Genomic DNA, 25,387 nt, shown 5'->3' with positions numbered 1-25,387 from the left:
GGATCATGTACTCGAAAATGCGACCTGCAGGTGGCCACATGACCTCACTTAGATACTCGCATTACGGCAGTCGATGGTGAATCGCACCTATACCTAGATTAGGGCGATAATTGCCCCATAAAAGCAATATGGCACGATAGAGAGCATCATATTTATAACGCCTGCGAGAAATAGGGCTGCAGGTCAACATGCTTAAGCCCATACCAAAAATACTCCCCACGTGGACAAAACCACGGATTACATGATGAATACCATACGTGACCCCTTCCGGATGCGCATGTGGAGAGCTCATATCATCCACCTAGGTACCTCGAGACCTCAAATCACCATAATACCCCCAACGGATCATGATACCCATAAGCTCACCATACAAATAACCCACTCGATCCGATCCTCCTAACGCCCTCACGATGTGGCGGGATCGCACCAACCTGTATGCCACCCCATACCATACCCCAGCCGCAAACAACCATCAGCGCCGACAAGGACAAAAAAGACACCCCCAAGCAAGCCCAGTCTACGATATCGATCATGCTAACCCAATCCTCCCTGATACAGCTTCCTCTCCTACCGCCAATCCCTAATTCACCACCCAGCCAAAAAGCCACACTTCACACCAATAAATGGCTTCTCCGACACACCCTCGCATCCGGAAGAGAACCGGCGCCTAATCTCCGACAACGACGAAGATGGTGATATGGTCATCGAGATGGACCTCCTCCCGCCGCGCTGGGTCGACGTGCAGGAAGAGGTCTCCGAACTGCTGTCCGAGATCGCCCAGAACTCCGCCCAGCTCGATAAGCTGCACCAGAAACATCTGCTCCCGGGCTTCGGCGACGAGGACCTGCGCAAACAGGATGAGGGTGTCATAGAGCGCCTGACTCAGGATGTCACGCGCTCCTTTCATGAGTGTCAGCGCTCTATCATGCGCATCGAGACGATGGTTACCGAATCGAAGGCGCATGGCGGTGTTACCAGTGGCGAGGAGACTATGGCGAAGAACATCCAGATTTCTCTGGCTGCTAGGGTACAGGAGGCTAGTGCAAGGTTCAGAAAGAAGCAGAGTACTTATTTGCGAAGTATGGGAAACCCCTCTTGTTTCTTTTTTGTTCTTGTCCTGTCCTCTTCTCGGAGCGGAGGCGCTTTGGTTCAGCTGGGCTAATGCTGTGTGATTTGTTACAGAGTTGCGTGATCTTGAGGGTATTGCGACCCCATTCGATGGCGCGCCTACACCTGCCCAGAACCCATACACAGATCCATCGATGATGGAATCAGATGCCGATAGGTCATTTTCACAGACAATGCTACAGCAGACTTCGCAACGGCAAGTCGGTCAGAATGATGCTGCTATCGCGCAGCGAGAACGCGAAATCAACGATATTGCAAAGGGAATCATTGAGCTCTCGGATATTTTCCGGGAACTACAGAGCATGATTATCGACCAAGGAACCATGCTGGACCGTATAGATTACAACATTGAGCGAATGACCACTGAGGTCAAAGCCGCGGATAAGGAGCTGAAAGTGGTATGTTTCCTCTCTACCGATCGCTGTCATTTCAAGCTTTTTTCTTTCTTTCCCCCCCCTCCATTCGATGTTCCGAGGACGAGAAACTAACTCATATAGGCCACGGGATACCAAAAACGCACCACCAAGCGCATGATCATGCTTTTGCTTCTCCTCATCGTAGTAGGAATGATCATTGTGTTGGTTGTAAAACCCAAGGGCCACAGTCCAGCGCCGCCGCCACCTCCAGAAGATGAGTCTTCAAATAATATTCGCTCCATGGTAACTCACCGAGGTCGAAGGCATCAGTTGTCAAATAGGTTTGCACGAGATCGATGGATGGATCCGGATATACTCCGATGACTTTTACTTTGCAAATAGCATTAGTCCATAGTTAATGTGACCAGAAGAAAGGGAATATCCTTTTTACATCTATATATTGTAATAAGTTTAGATGGGGATGAAGTGTCTACATGTATCGTAAGAGAAGCTGAAATATACCTACCTACTACCCGAACGGCTTAATGAGGCAGTGGTGGTAGAGGTAGTTTTCCTAAGGTGCTACCTATACTCACGTCGATTTTATAACGTTTATCTCAAGTCTAGCTAGATATCAGAAGCTACATGCTGTGTGGGACTCCCACAGACAATTCGAGGAAATCGGATTACAGGCGATCAAGGCCACAAGTTACATCCTTCAACTCATACATTCAGTTATTTCATACACAAGATACTCAATGACATCAAACCAAAACATGGATCCACAGCCATGCAATCGAGGGAAATGGAAAGGATAAAGCACAACAAACAAGCATCCCGGATGCACCTTGACGAGACAAATTATGACTTCAAATCTCGAACATGCCTCCTATTTGCCCTGGTTGGCAAGCAGGTCAGCTACATCGGCATCCAAATCCCCACCCGCAAATGCCGCATAGTCCTCCTCGCCATGCGAGATCTTGCGCCTCTTCGCATGGCCATTAGCGGTGACATGGAAGTCATTGCCATACCCGGGGAGAACAGCAGCGGTTCCATCAGAGACGGAAGCTACATTGCCTGGCTGCTGAATGCCCGGGATGTTCATTTGGCTCCAATCTGCGGTGTCATCATCTGCCTCTTCAGTGAAAGGGCCGTGCCGGAGCTGTTGCTTTTCTGGCTGTGGGGAACCGACGGGCGTGATAGCCTCCACTGGGGGAGGAGTCAAGGCTTCAATTTCTGGGCGGCCGGCCGGGTCGCCATGTCCAATATTGTCGCTGGGATATGTAGACGATTCTTCACTAGGCAGACCACGCATAATCGCATCTTCGACCTCGCGCTTCTTGTTATCGACAGAGGCCTTTTTCTGGGAGAACTCTGCACCGAGTGCTTCCTCCTTGGATAGTTCTGCACGGTTTGTCTGCAGAATCTTCTCAAGTCCATCGATCAGCTCGCGGCGTGATTTGATTACCTCAGAAACGGAGTTCTCTGCGTTGGCGAGCGTCTTGAGAAGTGAACTAAGACGTGCAGCGTGAACGGGGAGTGTAGGCTTCGGGGCATTAGGGTCATGAAGCTTGTCAAACTCCGAAGTAGCGGTTGTGGAGGAGCTGTTGGACTTGATGACGGCTTTGCTGAGAGCAACCTGCAATGGGACCAGTGGCTGCAGCTCAGTCGGCGTGGATCCCGAGGAAGTGTCCTTGAAAAAGGAACCTCCGAGAGATTGCTTCTTGGTGGTGGAGCGAGCTTTGTCGAGTTCTGTGCGATGTTTAGATTAACCAGTCACTCTTAACATGTTTTGCCCACTGATTCAGCATACCGTCTATCCGAGCTTCCACAGCATCCAATATAGCTCCATCGAACACATTGCGCTGCCTCCAAACCTCCACGACCCGCCGGATCCTTTGTTGGTAATCAACTGTCGAGCCCTTATAAGCCGCTGACGTAGCATCGACAATAATCTACAGCTCTGTTAGTTCGAGTCGGAAGAATAGACCAAGAAGGAAACGAACAGGGGAAAATGCGATGAGGAAATCATCTTTTCCGCGGACTTTGGACTGCTGAGCCACCTCTATAGATGCAATTAGCATATGAAGCAGAGCTTGAGTGTAGGGTCATGGGTACCATTGGCCAGGTAGATCAGGTTGAGTCGCTTGGGAGGTGGAGAGTCACGAATCTTCTGAAGCCAGATTTGGCCAGTGCGTTCCGCATGGCGTCTAAAATTACAAATCAAGATTAGTAGGTTTCTTTCGAGGGTGAAGTAACTCCTGGTGTGTACCTGTGGAACATGACCCACTGCGCGACAGTCACAATGCTCTCCTGCGAGTCATTCAGAGCTGAGAGCTTGGCCTTAACTGCATCGTCTGTAAAAGCCATCGCGAGAGAAATAGTAGCGTTGTTGAATTGAATAGTAAGCTTGTGAGAACTGAATTTATCTTAGAAGCGTGAGCCGCGATCACCACGAAAGACAAAAAGGCAATAGGGAGCAATTGAACACCACTAGTGATGAGAGAACTGCACTTGAGATACAATCAAGTACAATCACTGAGACAGAGCTAAGAGACAAAGCAAACGAAGATCTGCACACTCTTGAATGTTCTTTCTTTATCACAAGTGAAGTCGAAGTGGTTTGTACCCCAAGCTTGAAACATGGATAAGCTTACCGCCCCGGCAACGGCAGAACAACGGGGCGCCGAGCCCACCCCGGCCACACCTGTCAACACCTCTACTTCCTTTAACTCTCAACAGCCTGATTGCCTTGTTTCTTCTTCTCAACATCTTCTTGATTCAGATATCTTCATTCAATCATACAACCAGCTTCATCATAATCTCAGCATGGCTGACCGTTTCCCTTCCCTAGAGGACTTCTCTGAGGGTGCGCTCAACCCACCTTACTTACTCTCCTTACGCCGGAGCTAACATGACCCGCATTTAGGCCAAACCGAAGTCGCCGACGCCCAGGGCACTCCCGATGATGACTTCCTTGCCCGTGAGCGCGCTGCGCTCGGTGAAGACGCCGACCAATTCGCTACTTCCCAAGACCACGTTGCCGGCCAGAATGTAGGCGCGGGGGATGATGACCTGCTCGGCGGAGGCGACGAGCCCGTCGAGGAGATCGGTCAATTTGAATCATCTTTCCCTTCAGTGGCAACCCAGAACCAGAACGAGGTATGAATTGGGTATTGGATAGGTGGTGGTAAACATACCGTATGCTGACCAGGGGTTACATCTATACAGCGCGTGGCTCCCGGCGGCACAATCACCGGCTCCGGTTCACCTTTCCCCAGTACTGGATACTCAAACACCCAGGAACCCGAGGATGAGGGAGATGCTGTTCGGTGAGTTCAATCGCGGATCCCGGATCACGGGGCGCATTGCCTGTTGTCCACATCCATCATATCTCGAGCCGGACCACCCAGCTAACCTGTGTCTTTCCATTCTCATAGTGAATGGCGCGAGAAGCGTGATGCTGAGATCGCACGCCGTGCCGAGGTCTCCACCGAGAAGAAGGCTGCTACCGTCAAAAAGGCACAGGAGGACATCGATGATTTCTACGTTTCCTACAACAACAAGGCCGACAAGAACCGCTCGCACGCCCGCACCGAAGCTGAAGAATTCCTTGCCAAGCGAGAGGATACCTCCGCTGGTGGCACCAGCTGGGAGCGCATTGCTAAGCTGGTTGATGTTTCGGGCAAGGGCTCCGCGGGCGGTGCCAGCGGCTCCGGAAAGGAGCGTTTCCGCGAGTTGTTGATCGACCTTCGGAAGGACCAGGAAGCTCCCGGTTCCAGCGGAATCTAGATGATTTGCTTTAGCGCGTGGGGGATAGAGAATTTGGAGTCCGGGTCAGGACGTGGTATCCAAGTTTTCTGACATTTATTCATATGATATGGTTTTTTCTACATTCCCCTTCCTGCATCATCTGGCAGCTATATCTCTCGTTCTCTTTATTTTATTTCACTCCACGCAGCGAAGTCTGTGGGGTTTTGTAAATTAGTATCCTATTCAATTTGATAGCATCGTTAATACCACGAATTTCCTTTTTTGGGTCCTTGGATTCTAGTCGGAGATCTTTTTAGTGTAGACACAATAGCATGATGGACAGTCAAATTAAATAACAGCGTTGACAGTATTTGGTAACAACTTCTCAGATCACGAGAGATACATGCATCCGCCCATTCAGATTATCATTGTTTTTTTTTTTGGGGATATCTTTAGTCAAGTTCGGTGACATCGCCACCGGGCTCACCAATTTCCTGCTTTCCTTCTGCTTCCAGTTCCTTCAATTTCTTCTGGCCCTCGGCTGTCGTAGCATCCACGATGCCTTCCTCCAAGCTGAGCATGCCTCCATTGCCTAATTGCTCCACAACAACCTCCGCCTCCTCGACAGACATCCTGCCCAAAACCTTGTTAACCTCGTCCAAGGACTCGGTCTCCAAAGCCTTCTGCAGATCTGTGGGGAAAGCATCAAAGATCTTGCGCACCTCAATCTCGGTGGGATCTTCGCTGTTGGCGGCAGGGAGGTTGATAGTAATCTTGGTGTTGGGGTCAACAGCGTGCAGCTGGATCTGCTCTACACCCGCAGGATCGTTGGATGCGGAGCCATCCTTGCTGAGTTCAGCTGAGCGAGACTTGATGCGGGCGTATGTCTCATTCACATCGTTGAGGAACAAGGTTGATGCGCGGTGATCTTTAGTGGTGATGCTAAAAGTGGATATGTTAGCAATTGACCGATAAGACCCTAGAGTGGCAACATACCGAGTGAAGAACAGCTGAATACCGTCTCGACCGAGCGAACGACAATATTGTAGAAGTAAACCTTGGTGCACACACTGCCGAGCATAATCCTCCTGGCCCTTAAGCTGACTGTTGAATGCCTCAACAAGCAAACCATCAGTCTCTTTCTCGGCGACAATTTCCGGGTTCGCTGAAATGAACTGCAGATAGGCCTTGTAGTCACCAGGCTTGAGCTGAGCAAACTTCTTTCCCAGCGGACTAATCTCGACATCGGCGGGATCATCATCATCGCCCTCGTCATCAGCCTTGGTTGCGGAGCTTGCCGCACCTGGGTTCAAGAGCTCGACAGAGCTCTCCTTTGTCTTGGCCACGCCCTTCTCTTTCTCAGCCGCTTTGGTCACATGCGACTGGTTGAAACCTTCATGTAGCTTATCGCTGGTAATCTTAGAACCTTCCTCCTTCTCAAGTTGAGCAAGCTTCGCAAATAATTCTTTTTGGAGCCCCTGGATCTTTTCCAAGTGCCCGTTCACGCCCTTAATGTATGCCTTGAAGAGGTTCTCGGGTTTGGAGTCTCCAATTTCCTTCTTCACCTGATCCACTAAGGAACTCATCATCTGAGAAAACTTGGGTTGTTCCGGCTCGTGTGTGTATACTCCCTCCGGCGGGGTAGGGGCCTGGTCCTCGGCGGGGTTGCTTGCGAACTCCATTATCGTGGTAAAAATGAACTCATCGGGAGATGCGGACGAGTTTTCGTGCTTCTTGAGGGACTCGAGAAGTTTATCAATGCGCGACAGCAATCCATCGTTGATAATGCGCTCATACTTCAGGGTTTTGATCTCATGGCGGCGCTGTTCTCGCTGCTGATGAATTTGAGCTTGCTTAGCACGGATGAAGGATCGCTTGTCGACATTCGGGTGGACTTCGATATCTGAATCATCGGAGAGCTCCAGAGAGTCCCATTTGCTGTAGTCAAGCACCATCTTGTCTGTTGTCCGGTGTGAACGTGTGAGGTGGGGTGGATATATCAATGGCAAAAGGAGGTAATCAGTGCCACTGGTGATTGTGATGCCCCAGCAAATGAATGATATATGCTGTTAAACAATGCGATTCAAAATGAATAGCCTAGTAAAATAGAAATAAACAAAGCTTCTGGCCTCAGATCAGACGAAATGTCCAAAGCTCTCGACCGGCTTCCATAGGCGGTGAATCAAGGCAAAATCACAAGCGGTCGACCAAGGCAAAATCGGCCCCGAAAACCGCTTTGCCGATGGCCGCTGATGTCGGACGAAGCTCCAGACACATCCTCTCTCAATTCACTGTATGTTCTAAGGAGCTGTATATGTGCTATGTGATGTCGTCAATTTGAGTATTCCCCGATCAGATATGGCATTCCGAGGTCTACATCGGTGACATCATTATAATTCCGTTCCGTTTCGATCCTCGTCCGATTCAACTCCGAGATGCGCGGTGCGAGGCTGCCAGTGCCTTTGGCCGTGGGCAACAGCCCGCGGCAGGCCTTGAGGCAATGTTCCTCCTTTGCGCACGACCTATTCCCTAAATCGATCTCCCCTATCGTCTCTTCTGGCGATCACAATGGGGTAAACCGTCTCTATTCAACCGCCTCGGCCGCACTCCGGAATGGTCCCAACCCACTCTTACTTCGAAATAACAGCTTTAAATATACCCCTTACTCATCTCGCATCGTCTCTCAAGCACGCCTCTTATGCTCGACCTCGCGCCTTCTCCAAGCGAAACCACCCGTGATCTCCAAAGGCCCAATTACCCGGACAGCTCCGGAAGAGCCAGAAAAGGAAGAGGAACAAGGCTTTGAATTGTCCGAGCGAGCAGCACAGGCAGCGCAGGTCAATTTGAGTGCCAGATTGGCCAAGGATGGCGCATCGGGAAAGAAGTCCGGATTCGCGGAAATCTGGCGGCTTTTGAAGATCGCGCGCCCTGAGTCCAAGGCGCTCGGCTTTGCCTTCTTCTTCCTTCTAATCTCCTCTTCGATCACAATGGCGGTTCCCTTCTCTATCGGCAAAATCATGGACAGTGCGACCAAGAGCGTTGCCGAAGGTGGCGGCGAACTCTTCGGTCTCAGCATGCCTATGTTCTACACTGCTCTTGGTGGGATTCTAGTTCTCGGCGCTGGTGCCAATTATGGGCGCATCATTATCCTTCGGATTGTCGGTGAACGAATTGTTGCCAGGTTACGCTCTAAGCTTTTCCGTCAAACATTTGTCCAAGATGCCGAATTCTTCGATGCAAACCGGGTTGGTGACTTGATCTCGCGCCTCAGCTCTGATACTATCATTGTTGGCAAGAGTATCACACAGAACTTGTCTGATGGACTACGTGCTGCTGTCAGCGGTGCGGCTGGATTCAGTCTGATGGCTTATACCAGTGCAAAGCTGTCCGTTATCTTGCTTGTGTTGCTTCCTCCCATTGGTCTCGGTGCTCTGTTCTACGGTCGAGCTATCAGAAACCTTAGTCGCAAAATCCAAAAGAACTTGGGGTCTCTGACTAAGATTGCTGAAGAACGGCTGGGCAACGTCAAGACCAGCCAGTCATTTGCCGGTGAAGTTCTCGAAGTCAGCAGGTACAATAAACAAGTCCGTAAGATTTTTGAACTCGGCAAAAAGGAGTCTTTAATCAGCGCAACATTCTTCAGCTCGGTAAGTTTGCCCTTTGATACTAGTGAAGTGTCTTGCGACTTTGACTGACTTGTTGAATAGACTGGCTTGATGGGAAACATGACCATCTTGACACTGCTATATGTTGGTGGCGGGATGGTTCAGTCTGGCGCAATTAGCATTGGAGAGTTGACCTCATTTTTGATGTACACTGCATATGCAGGCTCCAGCATGTTCGGCCTCTCCAGCTTTTATTCAGAGCTAATGAAAGGCGTGGGTGCGGCGAGTCGGCTTTTCGAGTTGCAAGATCGTCAGCCTACTATTCACCCAACCAAAGGTCTTAGGGTTGAGACCGCACGTGGACCTATCCGCTTCGAGAACCTCACGTTCAGCTACCCTACCCGTCCTGCTGTGAAGATCTTCGATCAATTGAATTTCGAGATTCCCCAGGGAACCAACGTTGCAATCGTTGGACCATCTGGAGGAGGCAAATCTACCATTGCATCTCTTTTGCTTCGCTTCTATAATCCTACCGAGGGTCGGGTTTTGATCAACGGCAAGGATATCAACGGAATGAACGCCAAATCTCTTCGGAGAAAGATTGGTGTGGTTTCCCAGGAACCCGTGCTCTTCTCTGGAACAATCGCCGACAACATCTCCTACGGCATGCCCCATGCATCGCGCTCAGATATTATTGCTGCCGCACGCAAGGCCAACTGCCAATTCATCAGCGATTTCGTAAGTCTGCCGATTAGCTATTATTTCTCATGAACCACGCTAACCTACCATAGCCTGATGGCCTCGATACTCACGTTGGAGCTCGTGGAGCACAACTGTCTGGTGGCCAAAAGCAGCGCATCGCCATTGCGCGTGCCCTCATCAAGGAGCCCGATATTCTGATTTTGGATGAAGCCACTTCCGCCTTGGACGCCGAATCCGAGACTCTGGTTAACAGCGCATTGGCCGCACTGCTTCGTGGCAACAACACAACAATTAGCATTGCCCACCGTCTTTCTACCATCAAGCGCTCTGACACAATCATTGTCCTTGGAAACAACGGCAAGGTTGCCGAGCAAGGCTCCTACGATGATCTCAGCTCTCGCCCAGATGGCGCTTTCACAAAGCTTATGGAATGGCAAATGAGTGGAGGCGACACACAACCTGCTCCATCTAAGCCTATTGAGGTAGATCAGCTCTGGGAGCTCCAAAAGGAGGAGCCCGAAGCTGAGCTGGAGGATGAGGAGGAGGTAGACGAACAAGTGTCCAAGAAGAAGGACTAACCGTATCACTCCGTTCACTTCCGACCCTTTCATTCTATTTTCCTAACATCACTCTTATAGAACAGTATTTGTTCATTTTGTCCAAGGCTTTTGTTAAAATACATGTTTCTACATCCATTCTCACCCCTCCTGGCCCTCTCTTCTCACACTTTCATACACGTTCTGCACTTGGATTTGACTATAGATACTGAGTCGGCAGCGACTGTGTACAAATCATGTTATTAGTTTTATGCTTCAAGTTTTATCTTAGTTTTCTCTTTCCTCTTCGGCCTGATCTCGAAGATTTATGGCTATAAAAAAGATTGAATATAAATATCCGACAAAATGTTTCAGAAAATACCCAAACAAGAGACTCGATAAAGTCCAATCAAGTACATATTCACATAGTAACCAATCAATCCAACAGGGGTGAGATCTCGCTGGAATGTCGATCACAGCGATGACGGAGCCCGGGGCATGACCTGTGGGGCCTGGAGGCCAGGGCTTATCGGTGCTGAGTCATCGGTCATATGCCCCCGGCGACGTCAAACAGCGCATTACAGCTCTTTGCTGTGAGAGACCCTCTTATTTCCTACAAAAATCCCATTCACTCAAGAGGGAGTGGCCTGTAAGACGACAATGGACCGCATCCGAAATCTTATCGCCCGTCCAGCGGTGTATGAGCGACTACACGACTCTGCTGGAGATGACGATGAATCGAGAGATACCCAGCGAGAACAGCCAGCCTCCTTTTCGAGATTACAATATGGGGTGTTCTTCCTCTTAGGAGTATCTATGCTGTGGGCTTGGTAAGTGGAACTCGCCAGTCTCTAGACCCGGTGGAACAAGCTACATCGATGTATATGTTGGAAGAATCATGAAACTGATGCAGTGCATTGTCTAGGAACATGTTCCTTGCCGCAGCACCATATTTCTACAGCCGGTTCCAGTCAGACGACTGGACAAGGACGCACTATCAATCCTCGATTCTTTCAGTATCAACCGTTACCAATCTCGCGAGTGCTTATATCCTGGCAAAGCTACAGAAGAACGCGTCCTATCCGCGTCGAGTGACACTTTCGCTGCTGATGAACTGTGCCGTGTTTACAATTTTGGCCTTTTCGGCAGTCGTTATGACTGACTCATCACCGCGGGCATACTTTGGTTTCCTGATGGTGATGGTCTTCGGCACGAGTCTCGCGACTGGCATCAACCAAAACGGCGTGTTTGCGTACGTCTCGAGCTTTGGGAGAGAGGAGTATACCCAGGCTATCATGACTGGACAGGGAGTCGCAGGCGTTCTACCTGCCATCGTTCAAATATTCTCTGTGCTGGCTGTGCCATCGAAAGGGGATGGTCAAGATCAAGGTGCCAGCATGCCTCAGACGGACTTGTCGAGGTCGGCTTTTATTTACTTCCTCACATCGACGGGTGTCTCATCCATTGCTCTGCTGGCATTCGTATATCTTCTCAGACAACAGCCTGCCTCAAGGCAAAAGTTGCTAAGAGATGATGATGAGACTATTACAGAGGACTACGATGGTTCCAAGACTGTTAGCCTCCGGACGTTGTTCGTCAAGCTGCGGTTCCTAGTCTTTGCTGTGTTCTTTTGCTTCATGATTTCGATGGTCTTCCCAGTTTACACAGCGGAAATACAGTCCGTCAACGACCCTGCCCGTTCACGGATCTACGATCCTAGTGTCTTTGTTCCCTTAGGATTCTTAGTCTGGAACTTGGGTGACTTAGTTGCAAGAATGGGGGTGGCTATTCCAGGTATGTCCTTAGGGAAGCATCCTCAGATGGCTGCCATCCTGGCCATTTCTCGAGTTATGTTCATTCCCCTGTATCAGCTCTGCAACATCAACGGTGAAGGTGCCGTTGTCCAGAGTGACGTTTTCTATCTCCTTGTCCAATTCTTCTTTGGAGCAACTAACGGGTACCTGGGGACAAGCTGTATGATGGGTACAAGTCATTGGGTTGCTGCCGATGAAAGACCAGCTGCTGGTGGATTTATGAGCATGATTCTTGTGGCTGGACTGGCTGCTGGGAGCTTGTTGAGTTTTTCTGTTGCCAGCGGTTGATTTCGGCTTCCATGTACTTGATTTTTCATATAGTAGACACCAATATAACGAATGACGAGTCCCGAATACACTTTTACCACTTGGCTATGGGTGCTTCTTTGTTGGCTGGCCAATTGAGTTGGCCTTTGATGTAGAGTGCCGTTTGAGTAGGAGAAGCTTGCCCTAATTCCGGACTCCAAGCCGAAGTGTACCGGTTGTCACCCTCAACTTTCTACCGACCATGTTGGCTCTTAAAATACATCAAACGACCTAATGTTAGAGCGTAGACCAGCTCAAATGGACTCCAAGCAAGATCTGAATGTTTGACATCCCAATCAAGCCCTGAACCCTCGTCGTCTTGTTTTCCCACAACAACCTCCCTCGTCCCATACATTTGTCCATCTCTTCTTTTCTCTTCTTTCTTTCTTCTTCACCCCACCCGACTCGTCTCTTTCCAGTCTGTCCTTCCATAGGGGTTCTGTCTCATAAAAAGTTCGGCGTTGTCTTTGGCTTGTATTCTATCCTTTATCTTCACGTCCATAATGATCTTCGATACCGTGGTTATGGGCAGATTGAGCTCTGCCCTGACCGTCCACTCCTTCTGGGAACTTCTGTGCTGTCTCCTGACACTGGTGAGTACTGAGATAGAAGAACAGATAGTCAAAGAATATGCGTCTCACATTGAAATCCATAGTTGGTTGTCTACATGATTGGCTGGACTATCTACACGCTGTTTTTTCATCCTCTTAGCCGCTACCCTGGACCCAAACTGGCCGCTATCACCCCCATGGTTCATCTTCTCTGGGATATTCAAGGCAAGCAGCATTCTACCATCAAAATGCTTCATGATAAGTACGGCGATGTAGTCCGCATTGCCCCGAATGCCCTCGCCTATCGTGCTGCATCTGCCTGGAAGGACATCTATGGTCACCGCAAGAAGGGTCAGAGGATCTTCCTCAAGGACCCGGCCCTGTATGCACCCACTCCCAACGGCGTCAATGCTATCATCACAGCCAATGAGGATGACCACTCTCGCATGCGCCGTTTGTTGACACACGCCTTTTCAAACAAGGCCCTGCGCGAGCAGGAGGAGATCCTCCACACCTACGCTGATATGTTTATTGAAAAGCTGCAGGGACTAATTGGCAGTGCCGCGTCCCAAAATATTGATATTGCTCAGTGGTTTAACTTTACTACCTTTGACCTTATTGGCGACCTCGCTTTTGGAGAACCCTTCGGATGTCTGTCGAACAGCACATACCACTGGTGGGTTCTCATCATTTTGGATGCTGTCAAGGCAAGTGCCTACCTGAAAATCTTTTGGTTCTATCCTTTCCTCTTGCCCCTAGTGCAGGTGCTGGTCCCCAAGCATCTTATTGAGAAGCGTGAATCTAGCTTCAAGCTCAGTGTCGAGAAGGTCCGTCGTCGTCTTGCCTTGGGAACCACTCGCCCCGACTTCACATCTTACATCCTCAAGCATGCTAAGGATGGAAAGGGGATGTCTCCATCCGAAATGGACGCAAACTCGGCGGTGTTTGTCTTGGCCGGTAGTGAGACCACAGCTGCCCTGCTTTCTGGATGCACCTATTATCTCCTGTGCAACCGTGATAAGTACACTCGTCTTGTCCTAGAGATCCGTGGTGCCTTCAAAAAGGCTTCCGATATCAGGCTTTCGGCCCTTGTTGACCTTCCTTACCTGAACGCCGTCCTGACCGAGTCCATGCGCATCTACCCACCAATCCCCTCGATGCTGCCTCGTATTGTCCCCCAAGGCGGAGCTATGATCAATGACCGCTATGTGCCTGGCAATGTGAGTATTTCCCACGATGACAGTGTTGCCTTTTATGTGATCTGGATATGCCGACTCCATGTTTGCCTGTCTCAGCTTTACAAATGGCTGAGACACAAACAAAACACAAACAACTCTCATTTTATGAAGACTTTATACTAATAACTGTGAACTACAAACAGGTCTCTGTCTCTGTCTCCTTGTACTCTGCTTTCCACGCCGCGTCCCACTTCAAGAATCCCGAGACCTTCGCCCCCGAGCGTTGGATGAACGAGCCCGAGTACGATTCCGATATGAAGGAGGCTTTCCAGCCCTACTCCTACGGTCCTCGCAACTGCCTCGGTCAACAGTAAGCTCACACCTCGCTGCCTGTCTCTATTCAATTTTTTTTCTCGCTCAATATCCTCTGACAATGTATGCTAACGCTTTATCCCCAGTCTTGCAAACGCCGAGATGCGCCTCATCCTCGCCAAGTTCTTGTGGCACTTCGACCTTGAGCTCCTCCCCCAGTCCATGAACTGGAAGGACCAGAAGACTTTCTCCCTCTGGAAGCGTCCCGAACTTATGATCAAGCTGTTCCGCGCTGGCACCAACTCCGAGATGTAAATATTCACTTCTGAGAGACTGTTGTTACAACCTCGCCATGTAACAGCACGTCGTTTTTTGATATGTCCTTTTTCAAGGATATATCCCATTGGCGAGATAACTTCTACATACCGAAAACCGTTTGCAAAGAATCTCCACTTCTTCCCCTCTAATGTCTCGGGGAATCAGCTGGCCTGTTTGCGTTGGTTTTCCCCGAGAGTCGGTTATCCGGGGGTTATTGCCCCTGACTACAAAAGGAAGAATAATTGGGAAAGATCTTTGACATAGATGGGAAATAAAGGGGCAAATACATACTGATTCTTGCTTCTAACGCTATTGCTGGCCCTAAGACGATCACTATGTAGATACATGGATGGTTCGTGATAGCGGTAGCCTGTGACAAACACCATTTATTGACGAATGTGAACCCCATAATTTAACGAATACGGGAATAATGTACTTCGAATGTAAAATTTCACAGTGCAAGGATATTCTATATGCAAGCCCTGTTTCCAAGCCAGTGTACCTCATATTCTAACCATAGGCCTCTGAAGATGTAAACAAATGATAACTCCTGGCCATGCAACTAACAAATCCACACAACTCCATAGTGCACCAATGCTTTTTGTATACAAGAGATTGATCAGAAAAAGTCTTCTTCGCCCAACCATTGCGAATCCATGGCGTAGGCCACCAGATCTGCGGCGCAACACATGTCCTCATGTCCATGCTCAAGATCGAGAAGTTTGAGCACGTCTTTTAGCCTATTCTCTAGTGTTTGTTGGAGACGAGAAATGCCGGCCTGGATATCCTTGGTCTGTCGCTCACTGACAACGGAGCCGTTCATGGTTCGCTCTTTCCCCTTAGGTGTCTCGGAGCTTGTCATCTTCATGTTGGGCGAGCAAGGCGCAAGGGCTCTGCGCTGTGGCTGCGCAGCGGAGGGCTCAGGTTTGCGGTTCTTAAAGAGACTCTGGAGCAGGAACAGTAACCAGACCAAGTTGGTGCGTGGGGAGTATTCCGCCCAGATGCCAGGGATATCCGGGACCTTCTCTGTTGCAGTGGGGATACCGGTATAGAGCGTTGCACGCATACTGATCATGTAACGTTAGTACTTGGTCCAAAAAAAAGTGCACGGGCACGTGTGGAGTAACATACTATCGGTAAGTGTCTCTTTGCATAATCTCATCTTCGTCTTGGCCGATAGCATCGAACAACTGCTTCTTGTCTAGATCCGATGATGCCACTTCGGTGAGACCGGTGGGATCGTCGCTCAGAAGTAGGTCCGCCCGTGAGAGTGAGTAATCGATAATGGTGGTTTCGAGGGCGCTGAATCCGAATCCACTGGATGATGACTGGCGTGCAATGTCAAGCTCCGTTGGAGGATCCATGCAACCATCATCCCGAGTAGAACGAATGCAAACATTACCCAAATGAAGATCTCGATGTTCAAACATTGCATATTCCTCAGCTCGGGCCAAAGCCATGGCCACTCCCCAGAAAATGTCATAGATCTGGAAGATGGATGACCAAGCAAACTTCTCCAACTCGCATCCCGCGTCGTCCATTTCTACAATTGCCCAGAGCTGCGTATCCGTGTATGCTCTTTTGTTGGAAGGGTTAGGGTTCATGCAATCATCCTTGGTCTTCTTATAGTGGTCCCATGCATTCTGGAACGACTCGGGGAATCGACCTTGGACAACATGGATCTCTCTGAAGCGGGCAAATCCGGGAATCGGGTCTAGATACTTCAGCATCTTGACCTCAGAGACGATCTCCTCGATGCTGGTAAACTTCTTGGATCCGGGACCACTCTTTGCCCGTAGAGGCACGACCTTGAAGACCCCATCGCCATATGATTTCAGCCTAGCCAATTTGGATTTTGACACCACTGGTCTACAGGCTTCCTCGCGCAGATGAAGCTTATAGACCTCGCCATATGATCCTTCAGCGAGCTTTGCGACGTCGAACATGTCTGCTGACCGTGCAGCCCATGAGTCGAATTTCTGGATGCCTTGTGCAGCAATTGGGGATAGTGCCTCGCAAAGAATTGGGTGAACGTAATCACTGGCTTTGGCATCATGAACAACCCCTGATGATCGTCTGGGTGCAGGAACCTTTTTTCTTGGCGCTCTTCGTCTGTCGGACGATGTGCTTAACTTTTCCTGATCCTCGCTTGGAGACGCTGACCCACTGGGAGGGACATTTGACATAATTTCTGGATCTTCCGATGTGGTAACAGGCAAATTTGGGGTAGGCTTTGCGCATATTCGGACCTCTACCATCCGTTTAGGTTGCTTTGGTTTTGTGTTGCACTCCGGCAAGGATTCGACGGAGGATTGCCTTGCCGATGTGTTTGAAGTGTCTTCTACCGTGGATGAACTCGATTCATCGGAGGGGATTTCTATCGGTGATTGTTGCCGTTCGTTTTCAAGCTGGGATGGTTGTGTATCGGTCTGTTGTTGAGGGGCCGAGTCGCCATCAATCGTGACTTGCGCTAGTTTCCCTTGAAGGGTTTCAACGGGGTCGCCATATTGGATCTTCTTGGATGCGGTATTCTTGACTGGGCTTGCTTGGTCGAACACAGCTCTGGGGGCATTGGCTCTTCGTTTACCATACACTCTTCGTTGGGCTACCGACTTGGGTTTGGATTGTTTGGACTCCATTGTCGCGTGACCTGAAAATGGGGAAGGCGAGCGAGTTGACATTGCCGAGAGATACGTATACACCCAGTATATCTATCCAAGGCACGCGCTATTGGTGCTTTATGGGGTTGGATAGCTGTGACGGAAGTTGTGAAAGATGGACTGGGCCAGCAGCGGTTGATCCACGGCTGTTGACTTTTAGCCTAATGCGGTCTAGCGTAGGGTTGCTGCAGTGAGGGCATGTGACCTACCAAAAACGGTTGTTCGCCTCGATCATCTCTTCTATCTACTTGTTCGGTCTCGGATTTATCTACTAGGGCGCCTACCTAGATGGTTTCCGTGGGAAAGAAGGTGGGAGGTATCGATACAACATCTAGGGGAAAGGGGGAGAGGTAGCTGTTCAGGTACAAGGAAGAACCTGGGCAGTCCGGGGAAAAGGGAGAATGGAATGTCTACTTCGGGCTACTTGATAGACTTGACATATCAAGGGATACCAGGTCTTGTTTCAATCTCATTTCATATCTCGACCAAGGTCTGTACTTCCGAGGCCTTCCCTGATATGAAACGAACGTGGGACTTGGACCTTTGAAGATCTACAGCTCCGTGGCTGTTTCTGGCGTAGATGGTGTAGATGCGTTGAAGGCAAGAGGAATATATCCCGTGTTCCTGACCCCCCCCCTTTCTCCGGATTTCAGGTGTCAAAAAATAGACCAAACAATAGCGCGTCGAAGAGTCTAGATACATGCAATCCGGGTATCGCTGAACGGTGAATGGCCCCCGACCACCCACAGTGGACATCAGGCCGGGGCTGACCGGAAGTGGCCCCTGCCAGCACTGTGACGTACGATTGGCCGGGTATCTATTAAATGGTCAAAGAAGCAGAAAAAAAGCAGGGAAAAAAAGACAGAGAGTGCCTTGATATGATATAGATTCAATAAGATTGTGAAACTGAAAAAAAAACCAACTAAAAATGAGAGAGAACGAAAGAAAAGAAGCCAAAGAAGCCAAAAATGGGACGAAGGGCCGGGGCACGCGCCTCGGGTGCACATTTGCCTTTTTCCTAGTTTTTTCTCGTTTTCCTCCTCGCCTCCCGCCTCTTCTCAGGCCATCCCAATGTTTTAACATCTTTTTTGATATCTTTCTCAATGCCCGGGCATGGCGTTTAACTTCAACTGGTCGCCTTTAATGGCGGACGCGAGTTTTTACACTCGCGCCCAAGATCTGCTCACTGCCGCCCTCAATAAGTCGCCAAAACCTCCGATCATCGTCGATGACATTCACGTCACCGAGTTGAACTTGGGCTCCATCCCGCCCGAGTTGGAGATTTTGGAAATTGGAGACCTCGCCGAAGATCGCTTTCGCGGCATCTTCAAAATGTCTTATACCGGCGATGCTTTTCTCACATTGAAGACCCGAGTTCAAGCGAATCCACTAAACACCTTCCTCCTCACACGACCAACTTTCGCGTCGCCGGTCCCTCTCGCCGCTGCGTAAGTCATCGATCCCACTCATCCAGTGTTAGAAAACGACTGCGAAGATTTTTTTTTCACTAACACGCGATGTTAGTACCCCGCTCACCATTCCTCTACAAATCACGCTCTCCGACTTCAAACTCTCTGGATTCGTGATATTGGTTTTCTCAAAGCAAAAAGGAATAACTCTCGTGTTTCGAAATGATCCACTTGAATCGCTCAAGGTTTCCTCGACATTTGATTCGATCCCATTCGTCCGCGACTTCCTACAAAAAGCAATCGAGGCACAGCTACGGATACTGTTCATGGACGAGCTCCCAGCTATAATTCATCGACTATCACTCCGGTTATGGGTTCCCGAATATCGCACAGGGGAGGAAATGAACGACGAGACGGATAATACAGCCAAGACGAGAAGCGAAGGCCCTGGCCAAGACCCTCTCGCCAGCCCGCCACAGGATCCCGTCGACTCTCTCGGAAACGCCTTGAATGAATCCGAAATCGCCTCGCTTTCTTTGGATTCGTCTGTTGAGACACATTCGCTCTTCTCGCAGAAGAACCTCCTTCGTTTGGCCGCTTTGACAGACTCACAACGTACCCTGTCCCTGTTTACGCCATCCATCAAGGAAGTAGTGTACCGAGCATGGACTCCTCCTACCGACACCAGCGAATTTCCCTCGAGCGTGATCTCTCCACTGAGTCCCACCCTTTCGCGAACACATTCCCAAATCGGTAGCATGTCTTCTTTGCATGAGACCGCCAGCAACGCTTCCATGCACAGCCGACCGTCTATGTCGGGCCAATCATTCACCTCCAGTACCTACGGCTTGAGCCTAGGTGCCGGACGTCATTCCAAAGCCCATTCTCGGAAACGAAAGAAGCGTGTTGTGGATCTGCGCCGTCCCAAGACAACCGATGACGCCATGAGCGTCAGCGATGAGAGCGTTATAACGGAATCGTCTCGACCTCCTTCAATCGCCTCGGCCCCCCTGCCTATTGTGAATGAGCAGGCCGATGACCCAGTAACGCCGCCTTTCTTCCCTGAGGCCGACTCTCACTTGCCTGTGATTCCCGAAAGACATCTGTCTAGTCTGTCCCGCTCAGCACGTCGGGATGGGGATTTGTCACACTCCAACGAAACTATCCGTGCACCCAAGGCAGAGGATGTGGAGGTTACCCCTCGTGCTGCTGTGCGTGGATACCCCCACGAGAAGGTTGAAGCTGGACCCTCATCCAGTAATCAGCGGCCGCCGTTGCCCGCGACCGTTCTCCCTTTTTCCAAGGATGAAAAGGTCAACGGCGATAGCGTTGACTCTGTCCTGGTTGAGAGACTCGCCGGTGAGATCGCTCGTCGGATGCGTGAAGACAAGCTTATGACAAGCGCTTGCAGCGGCTTCTGGAGCCGTCAGCACGAAGATGCTCCTCCCCCTGCGTATGGCCACTGAGGGCAATTACTTTGACCTTTCGTTTATAAACTCGAGCGATTCTCGAGCATGATCGTTACGATTTCCTTTTGTTGCCTTTTCTACGCTGTTTCCTCTTCTTCCTCTTCTTCTTGTTCTTCTCGTTCTTCTTTTTCTTCTTTTTCTTCTGTACTTGTTTCTTTTTTTGGGGTTACTTTTTTCTATTTGCTTTCTTTTTGCGTGTGTTTTTTTTTTTTGAGCTCTGCTATTTGGAGCGGGATTGTACAAAAATGGGGACCTGTTATGGTATAGTTGGCGTTAAGTCCTTGGGATGGGCTTCATTTTTACAGGATACCACGCTCATTAGCCTTTATTTTTTGTATTGTTATAAGGTGGCATATGGGTAGAAAGGATATGGGCTGGATTTCGAATTCTAAGATCTTCTTTTCCTCATTTAGATTCACTAAATCTCAATCTCAATTTCCCCGGAGCCGTACGATGGCCCGGGTAAAAAAGCTGGAGACAGCGCTAGACCCGGGAGGAACTTAGCTCCGCACCGGGCATCTCTCGATTCCTTCCCACTCCTTTCTCTTCCATCCCCCCCATCATACCAATCTCAACATGGCGGGCATGTTCAAGAGCGTATTTGGCTCCCAGGGAGCCAAGCCTGATGATGGTATGTTAATTGATCTATCTGAATTGCTAGGCTAACTTAAGTAGACTTCGCCGATTTCGTGGAAGCTCCCAACCCTTCGCCTGCGTCCCTCCTCGCCGACTCAACCACTGTCCCAGCTGCCAATACGCTGGCCGCCAATGCCGTTCCCTATACGGCCTGGTACCGCGTGTGGGAGAGGACATCATTGAGCGATTTCAAGCAGGAGGCGATGATCATGCCCATTATCCTCCTGATCGTCCTCTTTCACCTCTGGGGTTCGCGCAAGAACAGACGCAAGGCAAGGGACTGGGCGCAAGCTCATGGACCCTCTCTCCAGAAGGAGTTTGCCGTCGTCGGATTTGATGGAATTGCTCGCCCAGCCTCCGAGGAGGGTGAGAAAATCACCGTGGAGCTGGCCAATCCTGAGTCCTTGCTGAAGGAGAAATCTGCCTGCGAGTTCGCCGCATATGCGACTGGCCGCCAGAATGTTGCTTTCCTCGATGTCAACCTCAAGATGCCCAAGCGTTACAACCCGATCACTTATATCATGGAGTATGCCTTCAGCTTCTTCTTTGAGAGCTGGGAGCCGCCTGTTGAGAAATACGAGGCTCTGCTGTACGCTTTCGACGGCAAGGAGAAGGACCTGGTCCCCGTACTCGCTAAGGATACTGCTCCCATCAAGGTGCCTAACTCGACCTACGACGGCTTCATCTGGGCTGTTGTTCACAAGAGCCACATGCGCAAGTTCCGCAACGACCGCTACGATGCCTCCATCACTTTCTCTAAGGATAACGCCAAGCTTCCCTCGTGGGTCACCGTGATGAGCGAGAGTGCCGAGATTAGCGATACCCTCCTCACCCCGGAGTTGATTCAGGCCATTGAGCAGGCTGGTAATGACTTTGAGTACTTGATTGTGACTGATCAGCCCGTCGACAAGCCTACTAAGTAAGTCGCCTCGGTCTGAGACTATGATGGAATGGGCTGCTAACAGAATTGTGTTTTTAGGATTGATGAGACCGTCCCCAAGAAGCGCATCCAGCTCTCTGCCAACCTCGCCTCTTCCGCCTCTGGCTACGCCTCAACTCTCCCCCTGTTCAACCAGTTCCTGCGCCTAGCCGACAAGCTGGTCGCCTCTGCCCACTTCCGTACTGAGGTCATGCGCAAGATCCGCAACGTTCGCGAAGAGGAGATCAAGAAACTGCGCCGTGTTGAGGAGGAAGAAAAGGCCGAAGAGCGCCGCCTTGCCGCCGAGAAGATCAAGAAGGATGAGCGTGAGCGCCTCCTGCGTGGCATGAGCGCCGATGAGCAGCGCAAGTTCCTCGACCGTGAGTCTCAAAAGGAACAGAGACGTTCGATGAAGAAGAGCACCCGTAAGGGTTAAGCCGGTGTCCTTCCTGGAGGGTTTTTATTCTGTCGTCTCGTTCTTTTTTTGTCGGAAAGAAGCTAGTCGAATGTTTTATCCTACCCTTTTTGATACCTTTTTAATTTGATGTATTCATATATATTTGCGGACGATATAAAAGCTGCCACGGGACCCGAGATGCGATATTCGCATGTTCCATGTTATATTCAATGCAGATTTCATACACAACTCATTGCATCGGCGTCCACCTGACTCAAATGTCCATGGATCCCCTGGACAGGAAGCAGCGAAGTAAGCCGGTCTTGCTACCTCGCCTGGGCGACATCCCAACTTCGTCTCTTCAAAAACCCGACATCCTCAATCGTTCTAATTATCTTTAAATCTCAAATCCATTCATTTCTCGAAATGCATTTCCTAGCGCTCCTAGCTCTGCCTATCCTTTCGGCTGCAGCCCTAACCCAAGGCGCTCCCACAAGAAGCGGCACCACTGCCAACATCACTCAGATCCATGCTTCCCAAGTCCCTGTCGGAGCCGTTCTCACCCATTGTGCGGTCCCAGGCACAATCGCTCTCACTTTTGACGATGGCCCGTATGTGTATACGCCGCAGATCCTGGATACCCTGGCCCAGCACGGTGCACGAGCAACCTTCTTCTTGAACGGCCAAAACCGAGGATCCATATATGACTTCCCAGAGGTTGTGCACCGGACTTGGGAAGAAGGACATCAGCTGGCTTCGCATACGTATGTTGACACTGATCCTATCTCTTTCCCAACCCAGTCCCATCACATCCCATCACTTCATGACCACGCATGCCATCCACGAAATTCCACACACAGACACAGCCAAGCTCAAACAGTCGTTTATTAATCCCATATTCGTTTAGATGGAACCATCCCTCTCTTGACACGCTTCCATACGACGAGATTGTGCGTCAAATGACAGAGCTCGAAGACGCGTTCATGCGCATCCTCGGGTTCTTCCCGACCTACATGCGTCCGCCTTACCTCGTGGCTACCCCGGCCGTCCTCACCGCCATGGCTGATCTTGGCTATCATGTCATCAGCGCCAGTGTTGATACCAAGGACTATGAGCATGACGACCCGAATACCAACTGGGTTAGCTTTCAAAAGTTTGTGGCAGAAGTCAATGCCGGGGGAACGATTGTGTTGGCGCATGATTCGCATCAGTATACTGTTGAACTTCTGGTCGAGAATATGCTTACGGAGATCGAGCAGAGGGGCCTGAGTGGTAGGTTCCTTTCCTTTGAGTATATGTGTCGGTGCTAATGACTCTGGCTTACAGCTGTTACCGTTGGCGAGTGTCTTGGAGACCCGGCTGATCTTTGGTATCGTACCGGGCGATAAATGTTTGACCTTGGCGGAAGGCACGTTCTATTGCCTGGTTCTCATGCGGCGATACTGTTTGTTCTTCGTGTTAGGTGTCAAGCGTTATTCGTGCATAGAGCACCTAGATGTTCCTTGCTTACGACTTCGCCTTGGCAAAGACGTTCCATAAAGGTGTCGTGTTAGACAATCCAAGTATATGCTATCAACCGAAGATCCATTTCTATAATTTCCACTACCAAATCTCTGTATGTATACATCAAATTCTATCGCCATCTATATCCACGTATATCTACAACTTTCCAAAGAACTTAACCCTCTCCTCAACAGGCTTCTGTTCCTTCTCTCCAGCAGCAGCCTCGGGACTTCCAAAGACCAACTGCGCAATAAGGCGCCAATCACTAGGCACATCCCATTGCTTGGCAACACCAGCGTCGATGAGCGGGCTGTAGTGCTGCAAGTTGGCACCGAAGCCGAGGGCTTCAAGACCCGTCCAGACTGAAGATATGGGTTAGCCCGAGTAACCACCAAACTAAAAGAAAAGAAAACATACGGAAGTACTGGTGCATAGCATTACTATGCTCGGCCCACGGTTGGAAGTTATCCTTGTAGGTAGCGAGCTTCTCCTGCATGGGCTTGATATGCGCCGGGTCTTCATAGAAAAGGATCTGCATAATCACAACCAAACATGAGCATAAGTCTCCAAGAACCCGAATAGAGAAGTTCCACATACCGTGCCATACGCTCCCTTCATTCCAAGCAACTTCGGCAACGTCTGCTTCTTCCACAACTCCGTCGGGATCTTACCAGCCTTGACAAGCTCCTCGAAAGCCTCAATGGTAATATCCCACATCCGCTCATGCTGATCGTGCAGAAGCACGATCAGCCTCGTGGACTGGGTGTTGAACGCGCTAGGAACATGCAGGATAGCGGCATTGACCAGCTCTTCGATCTTGGAGTCAGGGACTGGACTCTCCTTGCCGAGCTGGTAGATTGTGCGCCGGTTCTTGGCCAGCTCGATGAGAGTGTTGGGCATGACTGCAGGGGATGGTTTGGGTACTGTGGAGGTGAATGCGCGGACCGAAGGCTGATATAGATGAGATTGGGTGGATACTAAGCGCGGGCTTTTGGATCTTAAGGCGCGGGTTAGGCTGCTGAGGGATTGGAGGCGGGCTGTCATTGCGATGGCTTTGGAGATATATAGATTGGTATAGGGAAGATGGCTTCAAATTTTATATACTCAGCCCCGGTGGGTCCCGATGTTGCTTATCAGGAAATTGCTAAGCAATTTCGCCAGATCGTGAGATGGCGGAATTACGGATTTAAGGATTAAAGGATTTAAGGCTCGAGATTCTTCAGGAATTTATCGGCTGAGTAAGATCTTCCAAATTTATTACTTTCCAAAGCAAGGGGTAGCATATGACTTGAAATGTGATACATGAAGCTATTCAACAGCTATCTAGCAAGGGAGGGGGTGTAGGTGTTGAACCTTGAGCATTGGACGTCGTACTTTCAAGTGTTAGAAGCTATATAGTCGAGGTGATATCCAAACGTTGTGAACATTAGATATGGATTCCGATCTTCTCCCGACATGCCTACATTGTAAATACTTTGTTTGTGTCAGCATGGTCACAGATAGACAATTGCACCACACAAGGTCAAAATGGCAGACTCAGAGACCCGTCTTGAAACATATTAAAGGTATCAAATTTCACCATAAATGGTAAGCCACGGATAAACTAGCATCACCGCATGCCATTGGAAGAAAAGAAAAGAAAAAAACAGGTGAAAAGGGAAGTGAAGTGTATCGCGTACCTGAACCAGCTCCGGCGAGTGGAGAAGCATCCCGACTTCTCGAAGCCATTTTGGTATATACCTCCCATGAACCTGTGTATGTTTATCAAAACTTGAGGTTGAGAACCCTCCCTCTGCGCGCATTGGCAGATCTCATGTTTCAAATTTCATCTCGAA

The 25,387-nt window shown here is 49.8% G+C and overlaps 12 protein-coding genes across 12 annotated transcripts; 8 read left to right on the top strand and 4 right to left on the bottom strand.

Moving 5' to 3' along the window:
* Positions 1-410: 410 nt before the first annotated feature.
* Positions 411-1,868, top strand: N7457_007803 (t-SNARE syntaxin TLG2; the record flags this gene model as incomplete). Its single annotated transcript, XM_057178846.1, has 4 exons — positions 411-433; positions 559-1,079; positions 1,183-1,526; positions 1,626-1,868. The coding sequence occupies 4 exons, from the start codon at positions 411-413 to the stop codon at positions 1,866-1,868; spliced, it is 1,131 nt and encodes a 376-aa protein (XP_057027232.1).
* Positions 1,869-2,373: 505 nt separating this feature from the next.
* N7457_007802 (CTD-interacting domain-containing protein) lies at positions 2,374-3,854 on the bottom strand (the record flags this gene model as incomplete). Its single annotated transcript, XM_057178845.1, has 5 exons — positions 2,374-3,236; positions 3,298-3,439; positions 3,491-3,549; positions 3,603-3,694; positions 3,757-3,854. 5 exons carry the CDS (start codon positions 3,852-3,854, stop codon positions 2,374-2,376), a joined length of 1,254 nt encoding a protein of 417 aa, XP_057027231.1.
* A 273-nt stretch (positions 3,855-4,127) lies between these two features.
* N7457_007801 (clathrin light chain CLC1) lies at positions 4,128-5,276 on the top strand (the record flags this gene model as incomplete). Its single annotated transcript, XM_057178844.1, has 4 exons — positions 4,128-4,353; positions 4,414-4,646; positions 4,716-4,816; positions 4,925-5,276. 4 exons carry the CDS (start codon positions 4,128-4,130, stop codon positions 5,274-5,276), a joined length of 912 nt encoding a protein of 303 aa, XP_057027230.1.
* Positions 5,277-5,689: 413 nt separating this feature from the next.
* On the bottom strand, positions 5,690-7,192 carry N7457_007800 (Hsp90 co-chaperone CDC37; the record flags this gene model as incomplete). The annotated part of the gene is made up of 2 exons (XM_057178843.1): positions 5,690-6,179; positions 6,234-7,192. The coding sequence occupies 2 exons, from the start codon at positions 7,190-7,192 to the stop codon at positions 5,690-5,692; spliced, it is 1,449 nt and encodes a 482-aa protein (XP_057027229.1).
* A 480-nt stretch (positions 7,193-7,672) lies between these two features.
* Positions 7,673-10,122, top strand: mdr2 (ATP-binding cassette permease mdr2; the record flags this gene model as incomplete). Its single annotated transcript, XM_057178842.1, has 3 exons — positions 7,673-8,884; positions 8,945-9,580; positions 9,634-10,122. The coding sequence occupies 3 exons, from the start codon at positions 7,673-7,675 to the stop codon at positions 10,120-10,122; spliced, it is 2,337 nt and encodes a 778-aa protein (XP_057027228.1).
* An 887-nt stretch (positions 10,123-11,009) lies between these two features.
* Positions 11,010-12,182, top strand: N7457_007798 (nucleoside transmembrane transporter FUN26; the record flags this gene model as incomplete). The annotated part of the gene is made up of 1 exon (XM_057178841.1): positions 11,010-12,182. One exon carries the CDS (start codon positions 11,010-11,012, stop codon positions 12,180-12,182), a length of 1,173 nt encoding a protein of 390 aa, XP_057027227.1.
* A 521-nt stretch (positions 12,183-12,703) lies between these two features.
* Positions 12,704-14,556, top strand: N7457_007797 (cytochrome P450; the record flags this gene model as incomplete). The annotated part of the gene is made up of 4 exons (XM_057178840.1): positions 12,704-12,793; positions 12,856-13,971; positions 14,133-14,299; positions 14,388-14,556. 4 exons carry the CDS (start codon positions 12,704-12,706, stop codon positions 14,554-14,556), a joined length of 1,542 nt encoding a protein of 513 aa, XP_057027226.1.
* A 622-nt stretch (positions 14,557-15,178) lies between these two features.
* On the bottom strand, positions 15,179-17,240 carry N7457_007796 (uncharacterized protein; the record flags this gene model as incomplete). The annotated part of the gene is made up of 2 exons (XM_057178839.1): positions 15,179-15,626; positions 15,691-17,240. 2 exons carry the CDS (start codon positions 17,238-17,240, stop codon positions 15,179-15,181), a joined length of 1,998 nt encoding a protein of 665 aa, XP_057027225.1.
* A 1,092-nt stretch (positions 17,241-18,332) lies between these two features.
* Positions 18,333-20,094, top strand: N7457_007795 (MDM34 family protein; the record flags this gene model as incomplete). Its single annotated transcript, XM_057178838.1, has 2 exons — positions 18,333-18,667; positions 18,744-20,094. The coding sequence occupies 2 exons, from the start codon at positions 18,333-18,335 to the stop codon at positions 20,092-20,094; spliced, it is 1,686 nt and encodes a 561-aa protein (XP_057027224.1).
* A 579-nt stretch (positions 20,095-20,673) lies between these two features.
* Positions 20,674-22,088, top strand: N7457_007794 (CCDC47 family protein; the record flags this gene model as incomplete). The annotated part of the gene is made up of 3 exons (XM_057178837.1): positions 20,674-20,728; positions 20,773-21,652; positions 21,713-22,088. 3 exons carry the CDS (start codon positions 20,674-20,676, stop codon positions 22,086-22,088), a joined length of 1,311 nt encoding a protein of 436 aa, XP_057027223.1.
* Positions 22,089-22,475: 387 nt separating this feature from the next.
* On the top strand, positions 22,476-23,437 carry N7457_007793 (chitin deacetylase; the record flags this gene model as incomplete). The annotated part of the gene is made up of 3 exons (XM_057178836.1): positions 22,476-22,813; positions 22,957-23,321; positions 23,376-23,437. The coding sequence occupies 3 exons, from the start codon at positions 22,476-22,478 to the stop codon at positions 23,435-23,437; spliced, it is 765 nt and encodes a 254-aa protein (XP_057027222.1).
* Positions 23,438-23,708: 271 nt separating this feature from the next.
* On the bottom strand, positions 23,709-24,596 carry N7457_007792 (nitroreductase family protein; the record flags this gene model as incomplete). The annotated part of the gene is made up of 3 exons (XM_057178835.1): positions 23,709-23,914; positions 23,970-24,084; positions 24,150-24,596. 3 exons carry the CDS (start codon positions 24,594-24,596, stop codon positions 23,709-23,711), a joined length of 768 nt encoding a protein of 255 aa, XP_057027221.1.
* Positions 24,597-25,387: the final 791 nt, after the last annotated feature.

This window comes from Penicillium paradoxum (assembly GCF_028828445.1).
Source record: "Penicillium paradoxum strain IBT 22861 chromosome Unknown utg000007l_segment0_segment0, whole genome shotgun sequence".
Lineage (NCBI taxonomy): Eukaryota > Fungi > Ascomycota > Eurotiomycetes > Eurotiales > Aspergillaceae > Penicillium > Penicillium paradoxum.
This window is presented reverse-complemented; position numbering and strand designations above follow the sequence as displayed.